Raw genomic sequence first — 18,546 nt, forward strand, 5'->3', positions numbered from 1 at the left:
GGGACCAGGTGGAGGCCGAGGAGGGGGGAGAAGTGGGTGGATTCTGGATATGTTTTGAAGGTAGAGCTCTAGGGAGATTTCCGGGTGGACTGGATGTGGGTGGTGAGACAAAGAGGGGAGTCAAGGGTGACCCCAAAGATTTTGGCCTGTACACCTGGAAAGATGAAGCTGCAGTGATGAAGGGGAGCCGACCAAAGCAGACTGGGGGCAGGGGTAAGAATATCCCGGGCCTGGAGTTGAGGGTGAGGTCCAGCTGGCATGGACCAGGGGGTGTCCTCAGCACACCTGGGGAGGAGGGCCAGGGGTCCCCGAGGCCACCTGCCAGTGAAGCGTCCAGGAGGCAGAGGGGGAATCTTCGAGCTGTTTCCGGGGCATGTGGGAGTGCGACCAAGAGAGACTAAAGTGGGGGGCTGCCCGCGTGGACCCAGCATTCCAGGAACCCTGCCACAAAGGAGCAGAGAAGCCTGCCAGAGCTGGAGGGGGACAGGGGTCCAGGGAGCGAGATCTGCGGGCTTTCGGGCCAGATTCCAGGAGAAAGGGAGCAAGGGCAGTGCCAGAGGGAGGCCACCCTCGAGTAAAGGCGAGGGCCCCGTGCCCAGGTTGGGGCGACCTTGGCGGCCCCAAGGACAGGACCCTGGGGAGGGGTGGGCCGGAGCCGGTGGTGCAGTACCAGGGGAGGCCACCAGATGGCGGGTCTGCCGCCTTCTCGGGGGCGGGAAGCGGGGAAACCCGTGGGGAGGGTCCGCGCTCCCCCCACCGCAGTCCCACACGCCTTCCGGGCTCTGGAGACCGCTGGAACCTGGGATGCACTTTTCCTAAGGGGTTCAGAGCCCTCACCAGTTTCTCAACGCTCCCGAGGCCCCTTGCCCTCTCAATTGGGAGCCGGCATACAGCAGGCATACGATACAGGAGCGGCCAGACGACGGGCACAGGAGCCGGGCAGGGGTCGAGGGGAACCTCCGGGGAGGAGCCCTGTCGAGCCCGGGAGTCCTTTAGAGTCTAGAGAAGCGCGGGCTCCCCCCACCCCCGGTTCCGGAAGGGGGCGGGCAGCGGACGCCCCCGGGCGCCGTGTCACCGCGCCTCGGTTGCCGGGTAACGGAGCCGGAAGGCGGGCTGGGGGCGCAGCTGTGCGAGGCGTGGGTGCCGCTGGACTGCAGCACGCGCCGCAGAGGGCAGCCCCCTCCCCGCGCCTTAGGGCTGGAGGGGCGTTGCCAAGACCGCCACCAGGTCCCCCGATTCACTAACCCACTGCCTCAGTTTCCCCAAGAGGAGGCTGGGGACCCCATTGGCGAGGGGGACAGAGGAACTCAGAGGGCCCACCGGCTCGGACCAGCGATGGGAAAAACCACACAGGCTCTGGAAATCGGGTTTAAAAAAGACATGTTTAATTAATTAAATACCAGGATGAGGCCAGGCAGGGCAAGGGAAGGGGGGGGGGTCACCCGAAAGCACAAATCCCTTGGGACCCTACCCCCCCCCCACATCTCGAAAGGCCACAGCTAAAATGGCTGGAGCCAGATCCCAATGACCATCGGTCCCTCCAGACCCCTGGACACGGGGGGGGCGGGGGAGGCCAGGGACAAGTTCTCAGCTCCCTGGGTCCTCAGACCACAGCCCACCCACTGCGGACATGCACCGGCCAGGGCTGGGACAATGAGGGGGGCGTCCAGACAGACACAAAGGGAAACAAGGCCCTGGCCCGCCCTCTGCCCCCTGGACTAAGGCATCTCACCACCGCGGGAAGATCCTCCGCAGCCCCGCCCCCCTCCCCAGGACCCCAGGCACCTGTCCCTGGATCCTGCCAGGGCCGGTTCCGGTCCACGCTAGTGCCATCCAAATGCCCCAGCCCCCAACTGGGAGGCAGGAAGGTTCTGGAACACAGAGGGGTGCCACAGACCTCGTGCAGCCAAAGGCGGGATAGGCCTTTTCACGGTATGGGACAGGAAGCCTGGGTCCCTTCCCATTCCAGGGCCGGGGTCTTCAGTCCCTCTGTCCAAAATGAAACCCAACCGCAGCCACAGTGGGAAGACACCAGGAGGGGACGTGACATCTGTTCCTCCCCATCCTAAGTTCAGACCACGCAGACCCTCCCTCCCACACCCACAAAGCCTGAGGACAACAGACCACCCACCGGGGCCCAGATCAAGGAAGAGATTGGCGCCTGAAAAAATATTCTACCCGGTCCAAAAAAATCGAGCTATCCCAGGGGGTTCGGGGGGTCAGCCCTCCCGCTTCCCGCCCGCCCGCGTGAGCGGGACCTCAACCGCTGGTCCAATGGCCACGCCGGGGGCAGGATGGAGCCAGGGCCCGGGGCCTCCTCACCCCCATCCGCAGGGCAGGGAAGGGGTGCACTTCGCCCGAAGGCTGCCCTGGTCCCAAATAGGAGGGATTGATTGTCACGTGATGCTGCACAAGGCCAAAGTCGGGGACTCTTCCCCTTCAGGAGAGGGGAGCCGGCCATCCAAACTGGGGGCCAGCTTCCCCCCAGTCTCTCTCACTGACACACTCGCACACCCACCCAGAGGGGCAGGGCAGCCCCCTGCGCCAGCAGACAGAGGAAAATAAATAAGCCTGCAGTAACTCCCATCCCGTGATATTCGCGCCCCGCACCCCGCCCCCACCGTGAGTCAAATTGCTCTTTGGAAGAACCCCCCCTTCTCTCCCTCCCTACCCCAAGTCTCAGAAGCAAAACCGGTACCCCTATGGAAACCCTACGACCTCCCCCGTCCCCACCCACCCAGCCCTCGAGGCTGGGGAGCTGAGGGGCCCCTCCCATGAGCAGTGGGGCAGAACCTGTGGACACCTGAGATTGAGTACCCGAATGGGGGCGGCCGAGCCACACCCCGTTTCCCTGAACGTCTCCAATGGCTTTCGGCGGGGTGAGGGGCTCCCGGGGCGGGGGATGGGGGACACGAGGCAGCCCGCGGTAACCCCTGGTTCACCTATGGCTCTTTGCATACTTCATCCCAACGTGGACAGAGGGGCCTGGGGACCAAGTGTGAACACCGGTTAGGGGGTGCCTTTCCTGGGCCACCTCCCCCCAAGGCCCCCACGTCCCTCAAAGCACGGAAGTGGCGAAGGGGGAAGGGGGACGCCTCCTGGCCACCCACCCAGGGTCCCTGTTTAACAGCTGGGAAGAGAGTTAACGATCATGGCTATATACAGACACGGGGCCACTACCCCTCCCGAGAGCAAACTCCAAGGCCCGGATGACCCCGGTCCAGTCTCAGACCCCTCCTTGTTTTCTCGAGGGGGCAAGGGCATCTTGGGGGCCCTCAGGGGGACACTGGAAGGGGCCGGGCTGGCGGTCAGTCCGTTCCCCGCCCCGGGCCGGGACAGTAGGCGTGTTGCTGGTGCTCCATGCCCAGGCCCAGCGGGGGCGCGCTCAGGGCGGCTGGACTGGGGCTCTACAGGCCGGCGGGGGCCGGGCTGGGCACCGGGCTGGGCGCGGGGCTGCCCGCCAGGCTGCAGGGCAGCGAGTCGCTGGGCGAGGTGCTGCGGGCGCCCGGGCGCCGGAGCAGTTCCGGGCGGAAGCCGGGGTGGCGGCGCGCGTGCTTGGTCAGGTGGTCGCTGCGGGTGAAGCGCTTGGAGCAGAGCGGGCAGGGGAAGCGCTTCTCGCCCGTGTGCGTCCGATGGTGGCGGGCCAGCTCGTCGGAGCGCGCGAACTTCTTGTCGCAGCCCGGCCAGTCGCAAGCGAAGGGGCGCTCACCTGCGCGGAGGAGGCGGAGGACAGACAGACAGCGGTCAGTGTGGGGGCAGAGAGGGAGAGGAGGAAGTCCCATCAGATCCCCAAGGGTCCTCGTCATCTGCCTCATCTCTCCCCACCTCGTTCTAGAGGCTGAATTCTGGACGTGAATGTTTTAAGAAAACGGCCCCAACTCATTTCGCGAACCCCCGTGAATACTCTCCCCTCTATTTCTACGACTAATGGTAATCAGACTGAGAGCAGCTGCCATGAATTGAAAGGAGAACCTAAAGAGACCGCGTTCTCCCAGGACCGCGCGCCCGCGCGCCCCCACCCCCAGGACGGCGCCACCTCGGTGACATGTGTACTTGGCACACACGTGTCCGCTCCGAACGCACGTCGAGTTTTCGGAGAGGCTTCTTATGCAAACGGGTCCTGCCGTCCCCACCCCCGCGAAACTCCCTTCTGCCCTTCCTGTGGGGGCATTCCGGGGGCTCCCAGGTGCTCGCGACTCCAGTCAAGCCCCTTCCTTTTGGAAATGACCACCCGGTGGGGGGCACCGTCTGGGCAGCTTCCCGTGCCTGACGCCACCGCTGACCCTCATGGCTCCTCTACGAGCAGAGGGACATGTGAAGGGACTCCCAACCCCGGCCAACCCCGGGGCCGCACTTGCAGGGTGCGGAGTGACACAAGGCGAGGCGGGGACAGCCCCTGGGTGCGGTGCGGGAAGGGGCGGAGCCCGAGGCAGCCCAGGACTCGCCCCGCCCCAGCGGAGCAAAGGCGAGGGGAGGGGCGGGCCGCCACCGGCAACTTCCTCCGCAGACCCCTCCCACCGCCAGGCCGGCCTCGCCCATCCTGCCCCTGCGGGCGCCGCCATCCCGCCTGCCAGTCCCCACCCGCCCATTCCTTGGGGGGGTCTCCGCCCCGGAACAGGGTCGCCCGATCCCCCCTCATCAACCGTGTGTGTTGTCAGCGTGTCCCCAGCCGACCCGGGGGGACCCCCGCCACGCCCCAGGCCCAGGGGCCGTGAAGCACCCAAGAGTTTGCACCCTTCTGGACCCAGAGCCGGGTACCTGGGACCCTGGAATCCCCAGGCGTTGTGTTGCCCAATGCCCAGGGGGTTTGCAGGGTGTGCTGGGGGTGGATAGAGTGTGGACACGTGAGCAGGGTCGCCCCTCGTGGCACTGGACGGAACCCGGCAGAGGAAGAGGGGGAGGCACAGTGGGGTCAGGGTAGGTTACACACTGGGAGGCCCACACCGAGCACTGGGGACTGCGGTGACCCAGGTTGACCCTGCCTCAGGAAACACGCCCTTCGGTGGGGGAGGTGCTGAGGGAGACAGACTGAAGGGTGTCCTCAGCCGAGGATCAGAGAAGCACCCCCAAAGCAGCACCCTAGTGGGGGCGTGCACAGCTGACCAGGAGCCGGCGGTGGGGGCCATGGGACAGACCCGCAGCCGTGGGGTGGGGGAACCTGCATTCTCAGGGTGACCCAGTGACATCTCTGCTCTGGAAGCTCAAGGCCCGCCCTGGGGAGAGGGCTGGCAGGGGGAAGGGATCGCGAACCACTGAGGGGCACCAGTGGACTTCAGAGGGGCTGCCCAGGAGAGAGCGGCACTAAAACCTCCCCTCCCCCACCCCTTCCTCCTGGTCGCACTCGGACACCACCAGCGAGGCAGAAAACGGGGGGTCAAAGCCCAGCAGCCTCCCCCAGAAAGTTTCTTGTGGGATACCTGTCGGTTATATTCACGGCTGGGGGAGGGCAGGCCCCAGGAGGCTGGGGACCCAGACGCGCTGGTGCCACCTCCCCCAGGGGTCACAGGCCACAATCGTGGTGCTCGTGGAGAGCAACTGTCCAAGACCACAGGTGGCCCCAAATCCCTGGGGCTGTCCCACCCCCCACACCCCATGCTTCCCCTGGAACAATCCAGCAGGCAGAGTCCGCAGCCGCTGGGGGAGGGGCCCCAGCGGGGACGTCCTCCATAGAATCACGGGGCTCAAAACAGCCCCAGAAGGGACACCCCACCCCACCCCACTTGGAACCGACAGGTCCCGAGGGCCGAAGTCTGGGGGCGGGGCTGCTGGCTTCCAAGCAAACGGGGGCCTGGGGGAGCGACGCCCCTCCGAGGGGTATGCGGCCCTGTCGCCATCTTGCAGGACGCAGGCGGGGAGAAGGTGGGGGAGAGGGGGGCCAGGCCACCGCGGGTGCGCCCCGCAGTTGGCTCACTTCCCCATTTAGGGCAGCGGGGCCCGCCTCCCGCCCTGCCCTCCCCTCCCTCCGTCCCGCAGCTCTACTTTGCCACCAGCAGGTTGCAAGAGCGGTGCCAGTGCCCGCAGGGGCCGGACGCCTGCAGCCGCCGGGAACACAGCTGCCGCACGTAGCTTGGCGGCGGCAGGGACATCCGCAGCCCCAGCCGGCCTCGCTCACGTGGTCCCACTCCCGCCGGGGCCGGGGGTCGCCTCACCGGCTGGCCGCCTGCCAACCCCGCCCCACGCCCGGTTGCTGGGTAGCGCAGCGCACGTGCACACGTGGGTGGCGGGGCCCAGGGCGCGCAGGCTTCCCTCCCCACAACGTCGGGCGGATGCCTGCAGGATGCCAGGACCTGCCACCCTCTCAGTCCTCTGGTCGGGAAGGAGGGTAACATTCAGAGGCTCAGAGCCGGCATGCCGGGTGCGGCCGCCTGTCTGCTGAGTCCACCTGGGTGCCGGAGGAGGATGCGGTGGGCGGGGCTGCGGTGGACTTGACTCTCTGACTTGGGCTGGGACTAGGGGTGAGCTCAGGACGGCCGGAAAGGAGGTCCTGGCAACCGTGCGCCAGGCCTGGCTCAGTGTGCTCGGCCTTCACGGGGGACAGTGCCCCACCTCCCTGGGCTGGGGCTGGGGGCCAAGGGTCTGACAGGGGACCTTCACTGTGACCTCCTGAGGTCATGACTAACCTAAGGGGGGTGTGTGTGGCCCGCAGCCAACCCTTGCGCAAATGGCCACCTACCAGGTGAACTGCACCGGGGGAGGGGCCCAGGTAAGGCAGCATCCCAGGAGAGCTGGAGAAGGCTGGGACTGCAGCACGTGGGGGGGCAGGGGGCTTCCCAAAGGAAATAGGCCTGAGCAGGCCGCGAAGGACAGTACGGACATACAGCCAAAAGGATTGAAAATTGATGGTGAGGTCCGGGGGGCAGAGCACAGGGTCCCCGTGCGGCTGGCCATCCTGATGGCTTTAACAAAGACCAACCCGTGCGAAGTTCATCTGCTCTGTGATCTTAGCCACCCCCATCTCTCTCCCTGTCCCCGCCCCTCCTGTAGGTTTTCCATTTCAATTGCTCTGCGGTTGCCACCAAAAACCGTAGGCAGAGGTCTCCCAGACTCTCACCTCCCCACGTGGTACCTGGCAGCAAATCCCATCAGAGCCCCTTTCAAAATATGTCCAAACCCTCCCTGGCTCTTGGTGGCTCCAGCCCCCGGCTCAGGCCGGGAGTGGGGCGGCAGCCCATCGGCGGGTGCCTGGGCCGCCCAGTCTGTGCTCTGCTCCCTGGCTCAGAGTCGAAACTGAAGTCTTTACTGTGGCCTCACTTCTCTGCAGCCCCGGTAGCTGCTCCTCACGCACCGCCTGGAACCTCTCCCCCATCACTCCGTCCCTTCTCTGTGCTAACGTCACCCTTCAGAGCAGACTCTCCTTATCCCGCTGGGGTACCCCCCCCCACTGACCCCGTTCTCGGCTTTCTTACGCTTATGCTCAGTCTCTCCTGGGTATGATATGTGCCCCCCACCTGACCATAAAGCTGACAGCACAGGCCTGGCACACCGTGGGTGCTTAACACATGCGTGGAAAGCGTCTACAAGCCCCGAGAATGGCACTCAGGTTGCTACAGCTCCAGCAGGAGCTAACCAGCTAGCTTGCTGGTGCGTCATCTGGTTTACCTCCCCACCCCCCCAGGTAGGAGCCACCACTACCCCCGTTTACATAAAAAGCGGGCCACCTGCCACCCCACACCTCTCCTCCCTCCTGGGGAACCCAGGCTGCCCTGGCTTTGCTGCCCCACCCGGACCGGCATCTTCAGCATCGGGGGTGATGGTCTACTCAGTGCCTGTGTGTTCAGGCCCCCCAGAGCATGTGTGTTCCGGAGCCCCGCTGTTCTGGAAACGGGACTGGGTGAGGGTGGCGCCCCTCCCTCCCCGGGAGGCCAGCTCCTCAGGCTGGTATCGTGTGCCAACTCCCGGGCCATCTGGGCCACCTTTATCAGGGAGCCTGGGTGGGGGGTGGTTATCACCCCTTGCAAGGTGGGGGCGCCGACACTGTGAGCAGTCCCAGCTGCTCACTGCACCCTGCTGCGGGAGGAGGGGGCTGGGGGGCAGGCAGTCCTGGGCACTCGCACCCCACCCCGTGCCCTGGCACTGCCCCATTCTGGCCCCCCAGATAAGCCACCAGTCTCCTGCGCCCCACCTGGTGCGCTAGGGGCGCTCACAGCTCTGCGAGGGGTGGAGGTGGGGTCTGCTGACTCAGACAGCCCTGGGGGGTGCGGTGGCTACTTCCCCTCTGGGCCTCAGTTTCCCCATCTGCCTCTCCTCCTGGGGGCCTGTTCAGCAAAGAATACCACCACCACTCACCCCCCTCCTTAGGCTGCTCGGCAAACAGCGGTCGCCCTAGCCGCCTCTTGTCCCCCAAGTCCTGGGCCTTGTCCCTCCCACCCAATTCCTGCGGTGGCCCACTGCTCTCCCTCCCACACAGCGGCCCCCCTCCTCGATCCCTCTGCTGGATCCTAATCCCTTCCCCATAAACGGATTTTCCTCTGCAAAGCCGGGCTTGTCCCCCCCACCCCCGCCCTGCCCTTGGGATTAAAGGGCACACTTACCTACTCTGCCCCCTCCCCACCTCCCACCACAGCCTTCCAAATCCACGCCCCAGGGCCCCTGCCCCCACCCCCTGCAGCCAGGGTGCCGTCCCCTCCCCTGGGACACACCCTTCCCTGCTGCATCTGACTCCGCGGTGTCGCTCAGAGGCCTCTTCCTCCAGGAAGCCTTTTCCTCCATCACCGCTGCTTTCACTGTCCCCCCAGTGTTCCAGGAGTCCCGGGGGACGGGGACTGGTTCATCCCCACAGTGCCTCTCACACACTGTAAAGGCTCAGCTACTCTTGCTCAGGCTCAAGCAGACAGGGTTTTACAGGGGGTCTCAGCTGGAGGTATTGCCGCAACGCCCAGGGGACACTGGATGACGTCTGAGAACATTTGTCATTGTCACAACGGGGGGTGCTCCAGGTGGGGGCCAGGGAGGCTGCTCAACACCCTACAGTAGTCAGGACGCCCCACACAGACAATGAGCCAGCCCCGAAGTCAGCAGGGCCGAAGGGGAGACCCTAGACTAACAGCCCCACTTCCAGATCTCAGCTCCTTGCGGGGAGGGGGCCTGAGCCCCCCAGAGGTGCTGGACACTGGGGGCTCTGGGGCAGGGGAGCAGTCCGGAGACGAGGGAGGTTGGGAGAGCGAGGAGTAGATTGCCAGCTTCTCCGCCCCCGCCCCACCTCCCTCCCTCTCCCTCTCGGTATCCACGGCAACCGCGTCAACATCTCCTGCAGCTTCCCAGTCCTTCCCTGCCCCACACTGGAGGCAGGAGAGCTCCTTCTGGGCCAGGGGCTGCGGGCCAGACACAGGGGACCGGAGGACAGCCGTCCCCGCTCCCCCACAGCTGGGTGGCCCTGTGAAAGACCCCATCGCCCCTCTTGGTCTCCCCACCCCAAGCCTCTGTGCCAAATGGAGCAGGGATGATGAGACGCCACACTCAACTCGCCTGGCTCCTGCTGGGCCTGCTTGCTCATCTGTAAAATGGGGCCAGGCCAGTATGGGAGCTCTCTTTACTTTACAGAGAGGAGAGCGGTCATCAGGCAGAGGCGGGTGGAACGGGACTCCCTCCCAAAGGCCCTCGGGGGACAACGGCGCAGCAGACAGCCATCATCTAATTAAAGCTCCTCATCAGATCACTCCCCAGGCCTGCCCCCAGCAGTGAGCAACAAGAGGTCCAAAACAAACATGGCTTCCCCACCCCAAAACAGGCATAAAAACAGCTGCCCCCTCCCCTGGGGGCTGGAAAAACCCAAAGGCCTTGACACAGACCTTGGGTAGGGTTTGGTGGTCCTGAACACTAGACAGATGCTGAATTAGCAATCACTGAGCACGAAGGTGCCCCAAACCCTCCAAAACCGGAACCAAAGGTGCCTGAGTGCACGACTTTCACTCTTAGGAGCAGCACCCCCCCCACCCCAGGGCCCAGCACCATTATTATCCAGGGGGCAAGGCATGGGGGGATGGCACCCTGCCCTCCCCCACCCATCACTGGGACACCTCAACTCAGTACCCTGGGCCTCACTTTCTCTTTAACACCAGAATGGTAATACTGACATCCAGGCCCTCGACAAGGAGTCCTCCTTGCTCCCCCAAAGGCTTAGGGGGGCAGCCAGTACTGCCTGGGGGCCCACGTGGGTACTCAAGGATCCCAGGATACCCTGGGGAAGTGTCCCTACAAAGCCACAGGGGGAAGGGAGGTGGCCACCCCCTTCACCAGACCCAGAGACTCGAACAGAATGTGGAAAAAACCAAACTAGAGCACTAGGGGGTCTGAGCCACTCTCAGGGTTCACACCATCCATGTCTCTGCCACAACGCTAGGTCCAACCCCTCTTCCATGCACCTGCTCCACGTGTTCCTACAGTGGGAGCGTGTCCACTGAGCCAAGCTGATGCACCCTATTGCCCGACGTGACCCCCATAACGGCCCTCAGGAGAAGGCAGCCCAGAGGCGGTACGTAATGCGCTAGAAACGGACAGAACCACCAAGTCCAAGTGCACTTCCACCCAGCTCCCCTGCCCTTCCCAACAGAAGGAAAACCTCCAATGTTCAAATTCAGGCTGGTGACGAAGGCCCACCATCCCCAGACCCCCAGCCCAATAGAAAATACTCAGGGTTGAGGGTGGGACTCCGTGGGGAGGACTGGAGGGACCCACAGGAGGAAAAAGAGGAGGTGACAGAGTAAAAGGGTGGCCAGAGTCCCCTGCCTCCGGCTCCCTAACGGCCCAACCCCACCCCCGGCTGGGCTGTGAGACGTGACAGTGTCGCGCGGAACCCTCCCCCGCCCCCAAGCCTTCCAGGCTCCCGCTGCAGGCGGGGGCGTGGGGGGGGGACCCAGGAAGCTGCGAAACGCACTGAGGACGTGACACCCTCTGGGGTCCCCCTCCTCCCCAGACTCAAGCCCTAACCCACACTCCCAGCCCTGCCTTCCGCCTTATTAAAATACATATAAAGGAAGAGAAAACGTGCCGGGCACCCCCCAACCTGGCTCCGCACCAGGCGCTCCGCCGCTCTCTGGGGTGAATCCTCGCGGCCACCTCGGAGGCAGCGCGCGGTTCCTCCTGCCTTTCTACAGAGAAGGAAACCAAGGCAGGAGAGAGAACGAGAACCTCAGAATTGGACGCTCCGACCATAATGCCCACCAACCAGATCCGAAACCAACGGAAAATAAAAGAGAAACGAGGCCGAGAGCGAAGGAGACTGCCCGGGAGCCCCGATCCCGCCCGCGGACCCCGCCGCGACGCGCGCCCCGCGAGCCCCTGCCGCTACCTCGGCGCCCGCCATCCGCTCGCCGCCCGACCGCGTGGCCGCCACGCCCCCCGCGCGCGCCCCACCCACCAAGGCCCCGCCCTCCCGACCGGCGCGGCGGCGGCCCGGGCGCGCCCCCCTCCCCGCCCCCGACGCGCCACGCAGTTTCGGGGTCCCGGCGGGGGGGGGGAGCGCGGGAGGCCGCCCTCGCGCGGGCCGGTCGCGCGGCCAGACTCACCTGTGTGCGTCCGCAGGTGCGACTTGAGGTGGGAGGACTTGTAGTACGCCTTGGCGCAGCCCGGGAAGGGACAGCGGTGGCTCTTGGCGGCGGCGGGCGCGGCGCCGGGGGCGCGGCCGGAGGACGGGGACGAGGCGGCCGAAGAAGAGGAGGCGGGCGAGGCGCCCCCCGGAGCGGCGCCGGGCCCGCCGCGCAGGTCGGCCAGGATGCTGGCGGCCAGCAGGTGGGGTGCGGCGGCGGCGGCGCCCGGGCCTGGGCCCGGGACGGCGGGGGCCGGCGGCGGCGGCCCCGGGGGCCCGGGCGGGGCGGCCTCGCGGCGCGGCGCGCGCACATCCAGGCCAGCGGCCGGGCCCGCGCCCTCGGGGCCCGGTCGCCCGCGGTGCACCACGGCGCCTGAGGAGATGGCCATGAGCACGTCGGCGGCGAAGTAATCCACGCACGCCACGGCTGCCGACATGCCAGGCAGGGGCGGGCGGCGCGGCCGAGCGGGCGGAGCGGAGGGAGCGGCGCCCGTCCGGCCGGCGGCGGCTGCTCGAGTGCGGGAGGCGGAGGAGGAGGAGGAGGAGGAGGAGGCCGGCGCGCGCCGCCGCCGCCGCCGCCCGCGCTCGGCCTGCCCCGCCCCGCCTGACGCGCCCTGACGCACCGGAGCCCGCGGGGGCGGCCGCGGCCCGCCCCGCCCGGAGGACGCCCCCTCGGGGCGCGCGGCCACGCCCCCCGCCCGGCGCGCCCTCCACCACCCTGCCCGCTGCGCGCGGCCGCCGGGGGCGGGGCCGGGCCGAAGGAGCCGCCCCCTGGCGCGCCTACTCTGGCAGCAGAGTACGCCTCCTCTTCTTCTCCGAGCGCTCCTTACCCACGCGGGGCGCCAGGCCGGGGAGCCAGCCCCTTCTGGCCCTCCTCTCCCCCTGCGGCCACCCCTGGTCCGCTTCCCCGAGCACCCTCTCCTCACACCAGGAAGCTCCGCCTGGTCCCCGCTACGGTCTCGCCTCCGGAGGGCGCCCCGCCCCGTCCCAGCACGCCTCCTCGGAAGGCCCCGCCTCCTAGGGCGCGCCCCTCCCTGCTCGGCGCGCGCCCCGCCTCCCCGCGGGCTCGCCCACCCCACGCTGAGGCGCGCGGCCGGCGGGGGCCCGCCCCTTCCTCGGACGCTTCCACCCCGGCCCGGGCGCGCCCCAGGTCAAGATGGGGGAGGGGTCCGTTCCCCACGTGGCCCGGTGGGGGTGCGGAAGCGGCTAGCCCCGCCCCCCGGCCACGTGCGCGACCCTTCCCCCTCTTCTCCTCCCCAGTTTGTGGCCCTGCTCGACCGCGCGCCCCCTGCCTTCTCTCGCCCGCTTTCATGGGGGTCCCCCTCGCCGCTCCCGGAGACCCGCAGCTAGGTAGGGGAGGGGAGGACTCCCCGCCTGGCAGGGTCGAGCTAACGTGCGCTCGTTCCTCTTTTTTTGCCCCATTCGGGAGTGAGGAGGGCTGGGGTCACAAAGGGCGGGGCTCGGGGTGCTTGGGGAGGAAGAGTGGGCCGGCCCCTCCAGGACAAGGGGGTCGGGAACATCGCTACCGGCGCCAGTCAGGGAAATTTGGGGCGCAGACGGGGAAAGTGGGGCCTCGGCAAGCCCCCGAGGACGTCCTGGCCAAGTTGTTTAATGTCGTCGATGACGCCGGGAACGCAGATGCCCGGGGTCCGCCCAACCCGCAGGTCTGAAGCAGCGGGCGCGGGGAAGTGGGGCGATGGGGTGGTCCCCTCCATTGCGACCACGCCCCCGCCCCTTACTAGGCAGGCCACGGGGACCGTGCAGTGGCAGGAGCGGCCTCCAGGGGGCCTTCCTGCACGGCTTCTTGTCTTCTCGGTGACCCGCCCTGAGCTGGGTGTGGACAGAGGCCGGGGGCTCTGGCCCAGACCCCATCCCCGGACTGAATACTCACCCTGGCCACCTGCAACACGTACCCGCTCCGCGCGCTAGCTGACAAGGCCTGGCTCCGCCCCTCTGGCCCCAGGCTGGCCTCTGCCCCATGCGTCCCCCTGGTCTAGGCCCGACCATCCTTGGTGGTGCCAGCTTGTGCCAGCCCCCTCTGGGGGCCCGCCCTTGCACAAGGGTGGACAGAGGGAGGGAGAGGAGAGGGGCACTGGAGCAATGACTTCAGGCTTCAGAGAGGAGATGCCGCTTCTTCCTTTAACAGATGAGCCCACTCCCACTCCAGGTGGGCACTTGGTGGGCACCGGCTCTCAGCATTCCTGCTAGTTGGGGCCTCCTGTGCCTTTGAAAGTCTAGGAGGGTGGCCCACCTGGGCAGGCCCCCACCCTCCACCATCTCAGTACACCCACCCTCAGGTCTTCCCCAAGTCCCTCTGCCTGGCCTCTCCCAAGTCCAGACAAGGCAGGAAGTGCTTTGCGGGCTGCCCCCATAGGCCGCAGCTCACCCCAGCACGTGGGGAAGAAGCAGGACAAGAAAGAGGCCGGGACCCTTTGTTCATTCCTTCCACTGATGTTTATAGGGCCCAGAGCAAGATCTCCCCAGTGGCTTTGCCCTCCAGGGGCTCAGAGTCTAGGGCAAGGCAGCTGGGACTCAAGATAGTGGCACAGGGGATGGACACAGGCCTGACAAGTGGAAGAAGTGGGGGTAGCATCCCAAAGATGGCTCCCCCTGGGGCCTGTAGTTCAAGGGGGCAGCCACGGGAAAATGGGGTGATAACTGAAGGGGGTCCTTCTTCCCACAGGCAAGGGGGGGGGTGGACCGTGGTAAAGCAGAGCTTAGGACTGCCGTCCTGGCTGTGCCTGACAGATCTCACGGCCCCAGACAAACCATTTTCTCAGAACCCCAGGTGTGCACTAGCTCCCACGGATAATCAGGGTCTTGGACCTGTGGCTTTCTTCCACGGACCACTTGTGCAGGCAGGAGACCCCAGGCGGGGGACCACACTCCACCCATAGTGTTTCTGTTCACACCCCAGGCCCCCGGGGATGCCTGGGTGACCCCTGATGACACCCCCTGCCCCACCCTGACCCCATGCTCACCTCTGCCTTATGTTTTGTCACCCTATCCTCACTACAGCCCTTCAGGAGTTGTTACCCCATTTCATAGATGAAGACATCAAGGCTGGGAGAGGCCCCAGAAGAGGCCTGAAGTGGCTGGCCCACATGCAAGAGCTAGGAGGCAGCAGAGGGTTTGGGGGCCTGAGCTTCTGTCCTGGCCGGGGCACCCACACAGAGGTCAGTCCCTTCTTTCTCCAGACCTCAGTTTCCTCACCTGTAGATGGGGGCCCATCTCTAGCCTTCCCTTCTGGCACCAGGGGGTTCAGGGGGGCTCTCGCCAGACCACAAGGCCCACGGAGCCGAGCTGGGCAGGAGCAGACACAGGGAGGTGTGGAAGGGAAGGGGGCTCAGAGGGCGAGCCTCCCAGCTGCCAGTGAGGGGAAGGCAATATAAAGTGGAGCGCATCGGAAACATGGATGCCCTGGGGCCCCGACAGGTCAGGGTGGGAATCTAGGCTCGTGTACCTGCGTGTATGTCTGTGTGTCTGTATGTATAGACATTCTGGAAGGACCATAGCTTTTTTTTTTTAAAGACAGTGAAGCCTTTACTTTTTGTTTTAATAGTACTTTCTGTATAGTTCAACCTTTTTTTTAATCCATGTGTATTTATTTTCTTTAAATGTCAGTAGATATCTAGGCAGTGCCATTATGGGCCATGGGCCCTTTCCTTTCATACTTTTCTGTATGAAAAGTTTTTGTTTTTCTTTTTGTTTTGGACATGCCATGTGGTTTGCAGGATCTTGGTTCCCCGACCAGGGATCAAACCTGGGCCCCTGGCAGTGAAAGCACGGAGTCCTAACCACTGGACTGCCGGTAACCACTGGACTCCCTGAGAAGTTATCTTCTAAATAACTCCCCCGCTTTGGTGTGGGCTGGGCTGAGGACAGTAACCTGCTTGTGGGGAAACCTGGGGACCCCACCTTAGCCAGGAGGTCAAGGTCGTCTTCAGGGTGTCAGCAATCCCCAGTGGGATGTGATGAGAAGGGCACCTCACTTCTGGGTGTTCTTCCCTATACCCATAGCCCTGGTCTGATCACGAGAAAACCTCAGAAAGGCCCAGATTAGGGGATATTTTACAGAAATTCCCAACTGGTTCCCAAACTGTCAAGGTCATGAAAAACCAGGAAAGACTGCAGGAGCGTCACAGATTTTAAGAGGGTAAGGAGACATGATGACTGAAGGCCATGTGGGCTGCCGGGTCGGACCCTGGAACAGAACAGGATGTTAGTGGGAAAACTGCGGAGATGGGAAAAAAGTCTGAAGTGTGCGAATGGGCAGGTACACAAGTTAGTCCTTGGTTTTCACAAGACCCTCCCACGAGGGGCGCTGGGGGAAGGGTAGGCATGACAGCTTTCCTGTAAACCCCAAACTAATCCGAGGTGAACATTTGAAATTAAACACGAGGAGTGGACGCTAGCAGCCCACATCGGAGGCACCAGGAGGAGTTCTACATTCTCACAGCTGTGTACAGAGCTGTCACAGCCGTAAATGTGGTACCTTGTGACCCAGCAATTCCACTCCTGCAAAGGTACACAAAAAATATTCTTTTCTTTTTCTTTTTTAAAGCCGTGCACCATGTGGGATCTTAGTTCCCTGACCAGGGATCGAACCCATGCCCCCTGCATTGGGAGTGCGGAGTCTTAACCACTGGACTGCCAGGGAAGTCCCCCAGAAAATATTCTTAAGGAAACAGAAACGTCTGTGTATGGCTGCACTGTTGTAATGGGGTAAGAGGAGAACAGGTGGACCAGCCTGTGTCGGTCACTGTGTCACGGAGCACGAGGCTATGGGAGGGCCAAGACACAGGGTCAGCTGCGAGCTCGAGCTCACCGGAAGCCACAGCCCCTTCACGCTGTGAACTCTCGGTGTTTCCACCTGTCTCTGCAGCCTTTTAGTGCACAGTGGCCTCTGCCAGCCCGTCCACAGCGGTCACCTCTGCAGGGGCCTGGAGACGCACGAAGAGGAAGGGGACGTGGGGTGGGGGGCTAGGGGCGGGTGGTTCAGCTCCTCAGAGCGTCAGGCTGGGCAGGCAGGTGCACCCGTTTTTACCACCTGCCTGGCATTGGGCATTTGTGGGTGTGACCCCCAGCCTCTCCACGTGGGTCCTGCTTGCAGCTCTCAAAGGACAAAAGCCCCCACCCCTCGTGGAGCAGACGTTCCAGCAGGATGTTGTACTTTGACAACAGAGCATTTTTTAAGATTCATGCATGATTTGCCTTCTCCTCTGTAACCCATCCGTGTTTATTCTTTTTTTTTTTTTTGGCTGCATTGGGTCTTCGTTGCTGCGCGTGGGCTTTCTCTAGTTGCGGCAAGCGGGGGCTACTCTTCGTTGCGGTGCGCGGGCTTCTCACTGCAGTGGCTCCTCTTATTGCAGAGCATGGGCTCTAGGCACACGGGCTCAGTAGTTGTGGCTCACAGGCTCTCGAGCACAGGCTCAGCAGTGGTGGCACACGGGCTTAGTTGCTCCGTGGCATGTGGGATCTTCCCGGATCAGGGCTCAAACCCATGTCCCCTGCATTAGCAGCCGGATTCTTAACCACTGCGCCACCAGGGAAGTCCCCATCCGTGTTTATTTCTAACGTGTGTCAGATTACTCACCGTGGTCCTAGGGGTTGGTCACACGTAGGAAGTGCAGAAGGCCCCAGCCCAGGCCTAGCCGGACAGTGGGCATGTGGCTATCTTCCCCCACAGGAGGTGCCAGGTCCCTGCTCCCAGCTGCTGGGGAGAGACCCAGCCCGCCCGCCCCCGCAACCCGTCCCTTCTCTAGGAGCGGGAGGGGGCGGGTCTGGCCTGAGCCGTGTGAATTCCCTCCCCAGGGCCCCTTCTCATTCTCCATTCCTTGCTGGCCCGGGACCGACCCCTGGAAAGCAGGGGCTTCCGGAGGCAAGTTTCAGATGGTCAGCTGCAGTGGGGGCCACCCGTGGGCCTGGCCTCCCCGTGCCCTGCTGGGGGAGATGGCAAGCCCTCTTCAAGGCCCTCTCCTGTAACGTGGGTTGCGCGACGCTCTGCTGGGCTTCAGAGAGCACCTGGCTCGGCTCCTCCCAGCGATGACCATGACCACAGCCAGGCCCGTCCCTTCCACTTCACCTGGACGTGCTGTGGACACACACGGGGCTCTGACCTGTGCCCCCTGGCCCTGGGGTCTGGCAACACAGAGCTCACTGTCCAGCAGGGGCACACCTGTGTTCCAAGACCACTTGAGCACCAGAGAGCCCAGGCCTGAGTCCAGTCAGGGTCCCAGGCCTTCTTCTCTGGGCAGCTTGGCCAAAGCCATCTCCCCTGAAGTGGGGACAGTGGGGACGGCGACCCCAGTAGCCCAGGGTTGTCGTCGTGAAGATCCACTTGGCACACGGCAGGAGCTTCGAAACTTAAGGGGGACCCTGACGCTGGGCTGGCACTCCCACCTGACGGAATCGCATAGTTAACACGTTGGCCCTACACCCTGACCGTGAAGCAGACAGACAAGTGCCTGCTCTGGGGGAGCACCCAGGCCCTGGGTCAGGGTGCCAGGGGCCCTGACGGGTGGCACCCACCGCGAGGCCCCATCTCAGATCTGGGCCCTGGGGGGGCCACAGCTCTTCACATAACCTCAGCCACCACGCATCAGGGAGGACACTGAACTCCCCACCCTCTTCTGGGACCCCTGGGACCCCCAGTTCACACGGAGACGACAGAACCAGAGGGGTGGGTCCCACCAGCTCAGCTTGATTGGGGGGGCAGTGAAGCAGGGTCGCCAGAGGATGGACGGAGGGCCCTCGGCGGCTGGGCCCCCGCAGGAAGTCCAGTCGGGGCTCCTCAGGGCGAGGGGCATGCGCACAACCCGGACCCCACCCTCGGGGAGGGGCCTGTGCCTGGCTGAGGCTGCCCCACCCCCTGGGCAGGCTGTGTCCCCCAGGGTCTCTGGGTGCCAGGCGTGCCTAGGCCGCGGAACAGAGAGCCTGGACCCTGGTTCCGGGACCCAGGGGCCAGGTGTCAGGTGAGGTGCGCCAGACCAAGTGTCGAGCGGAGAACCAGAGGCTCCGGG

At 64.7% G+C, this 18,546-nt stretch overlaps 1 protein-coding gene and 1 long non-coding RNA gene across 2 annotated transcripts; one reads left to right on the forward strand and one right to left on the reverse strand.

The window, feature by feature from the left end:
• Positions 1-1,363: 1,363 nt before the first annotated feature.
• Positions 1,364-12,189, reverse strand: KLF16 (KLF transcription factor 16). Its single transcript, XM_057541562.1, has 2 exons — positions 11,505-12,189; positions 1,364-3,709 (listed from the first exon to the last, which is right to left on the reverse strand). Exons 1-2 carry the CDS (start codon positions 11,959-11,961, stop codon positions 3,408-3,410), a joined length of 759 nt encoding a protein of 252 aa, XP_057397545.1. The 5' UTR covers positions 11,962-12,189; the 3' UTR covers positions 1,364-3,407.
• A 458-nt stretch (positions 12,190-12,647) lies between these two features.
• Positions 12,648-16,730, forward strand: LOC130707350 (uncharacterized). Its single transcript, XR_009007246.1, has 3 exons — positions 12,648-12,874; positions 14,543-14,700; positions 16,089-16,730. It is a non-coding gene; the product is annotated as an uncharacterized LOC130707350 (long non-coding RNA).
• Positions 16,731-18,546: the final 1,816 nt, after the last annotated feature.

This window comes from Balaenoptera acutorostrata, chromosome 2 (assembly GCF_949987535.1).
Source record: "Balaenoptera acutorostrata chromosome 2, mBalAcu1.1, whole genome shotgun sequence".
NCBI lineage: Eukaryota > Metazoa > Chordata > Mammalia > Artiodactyla > Balaenopteridae > Balaenoptera > Balaenoptera acutorostrata.

Bases quoted from the DNA above. Each gene is read 5' to 3' on its own strand.
- KLF16 (XM_057541562.1), bottom strand. From the start codon at position 11,961: ATGTCGGCAGCCGTGGCGTGCGTGGATTACTTCGCCGCCGACGTGCTC. The intron at 3,710-11,504 runs GTGAGTCTGGCC...TCCTCCGCGCAG, and splicing joins GCACCTGCGGACGCACACAG to GTGAGCGCCCCTTCGCTTGC.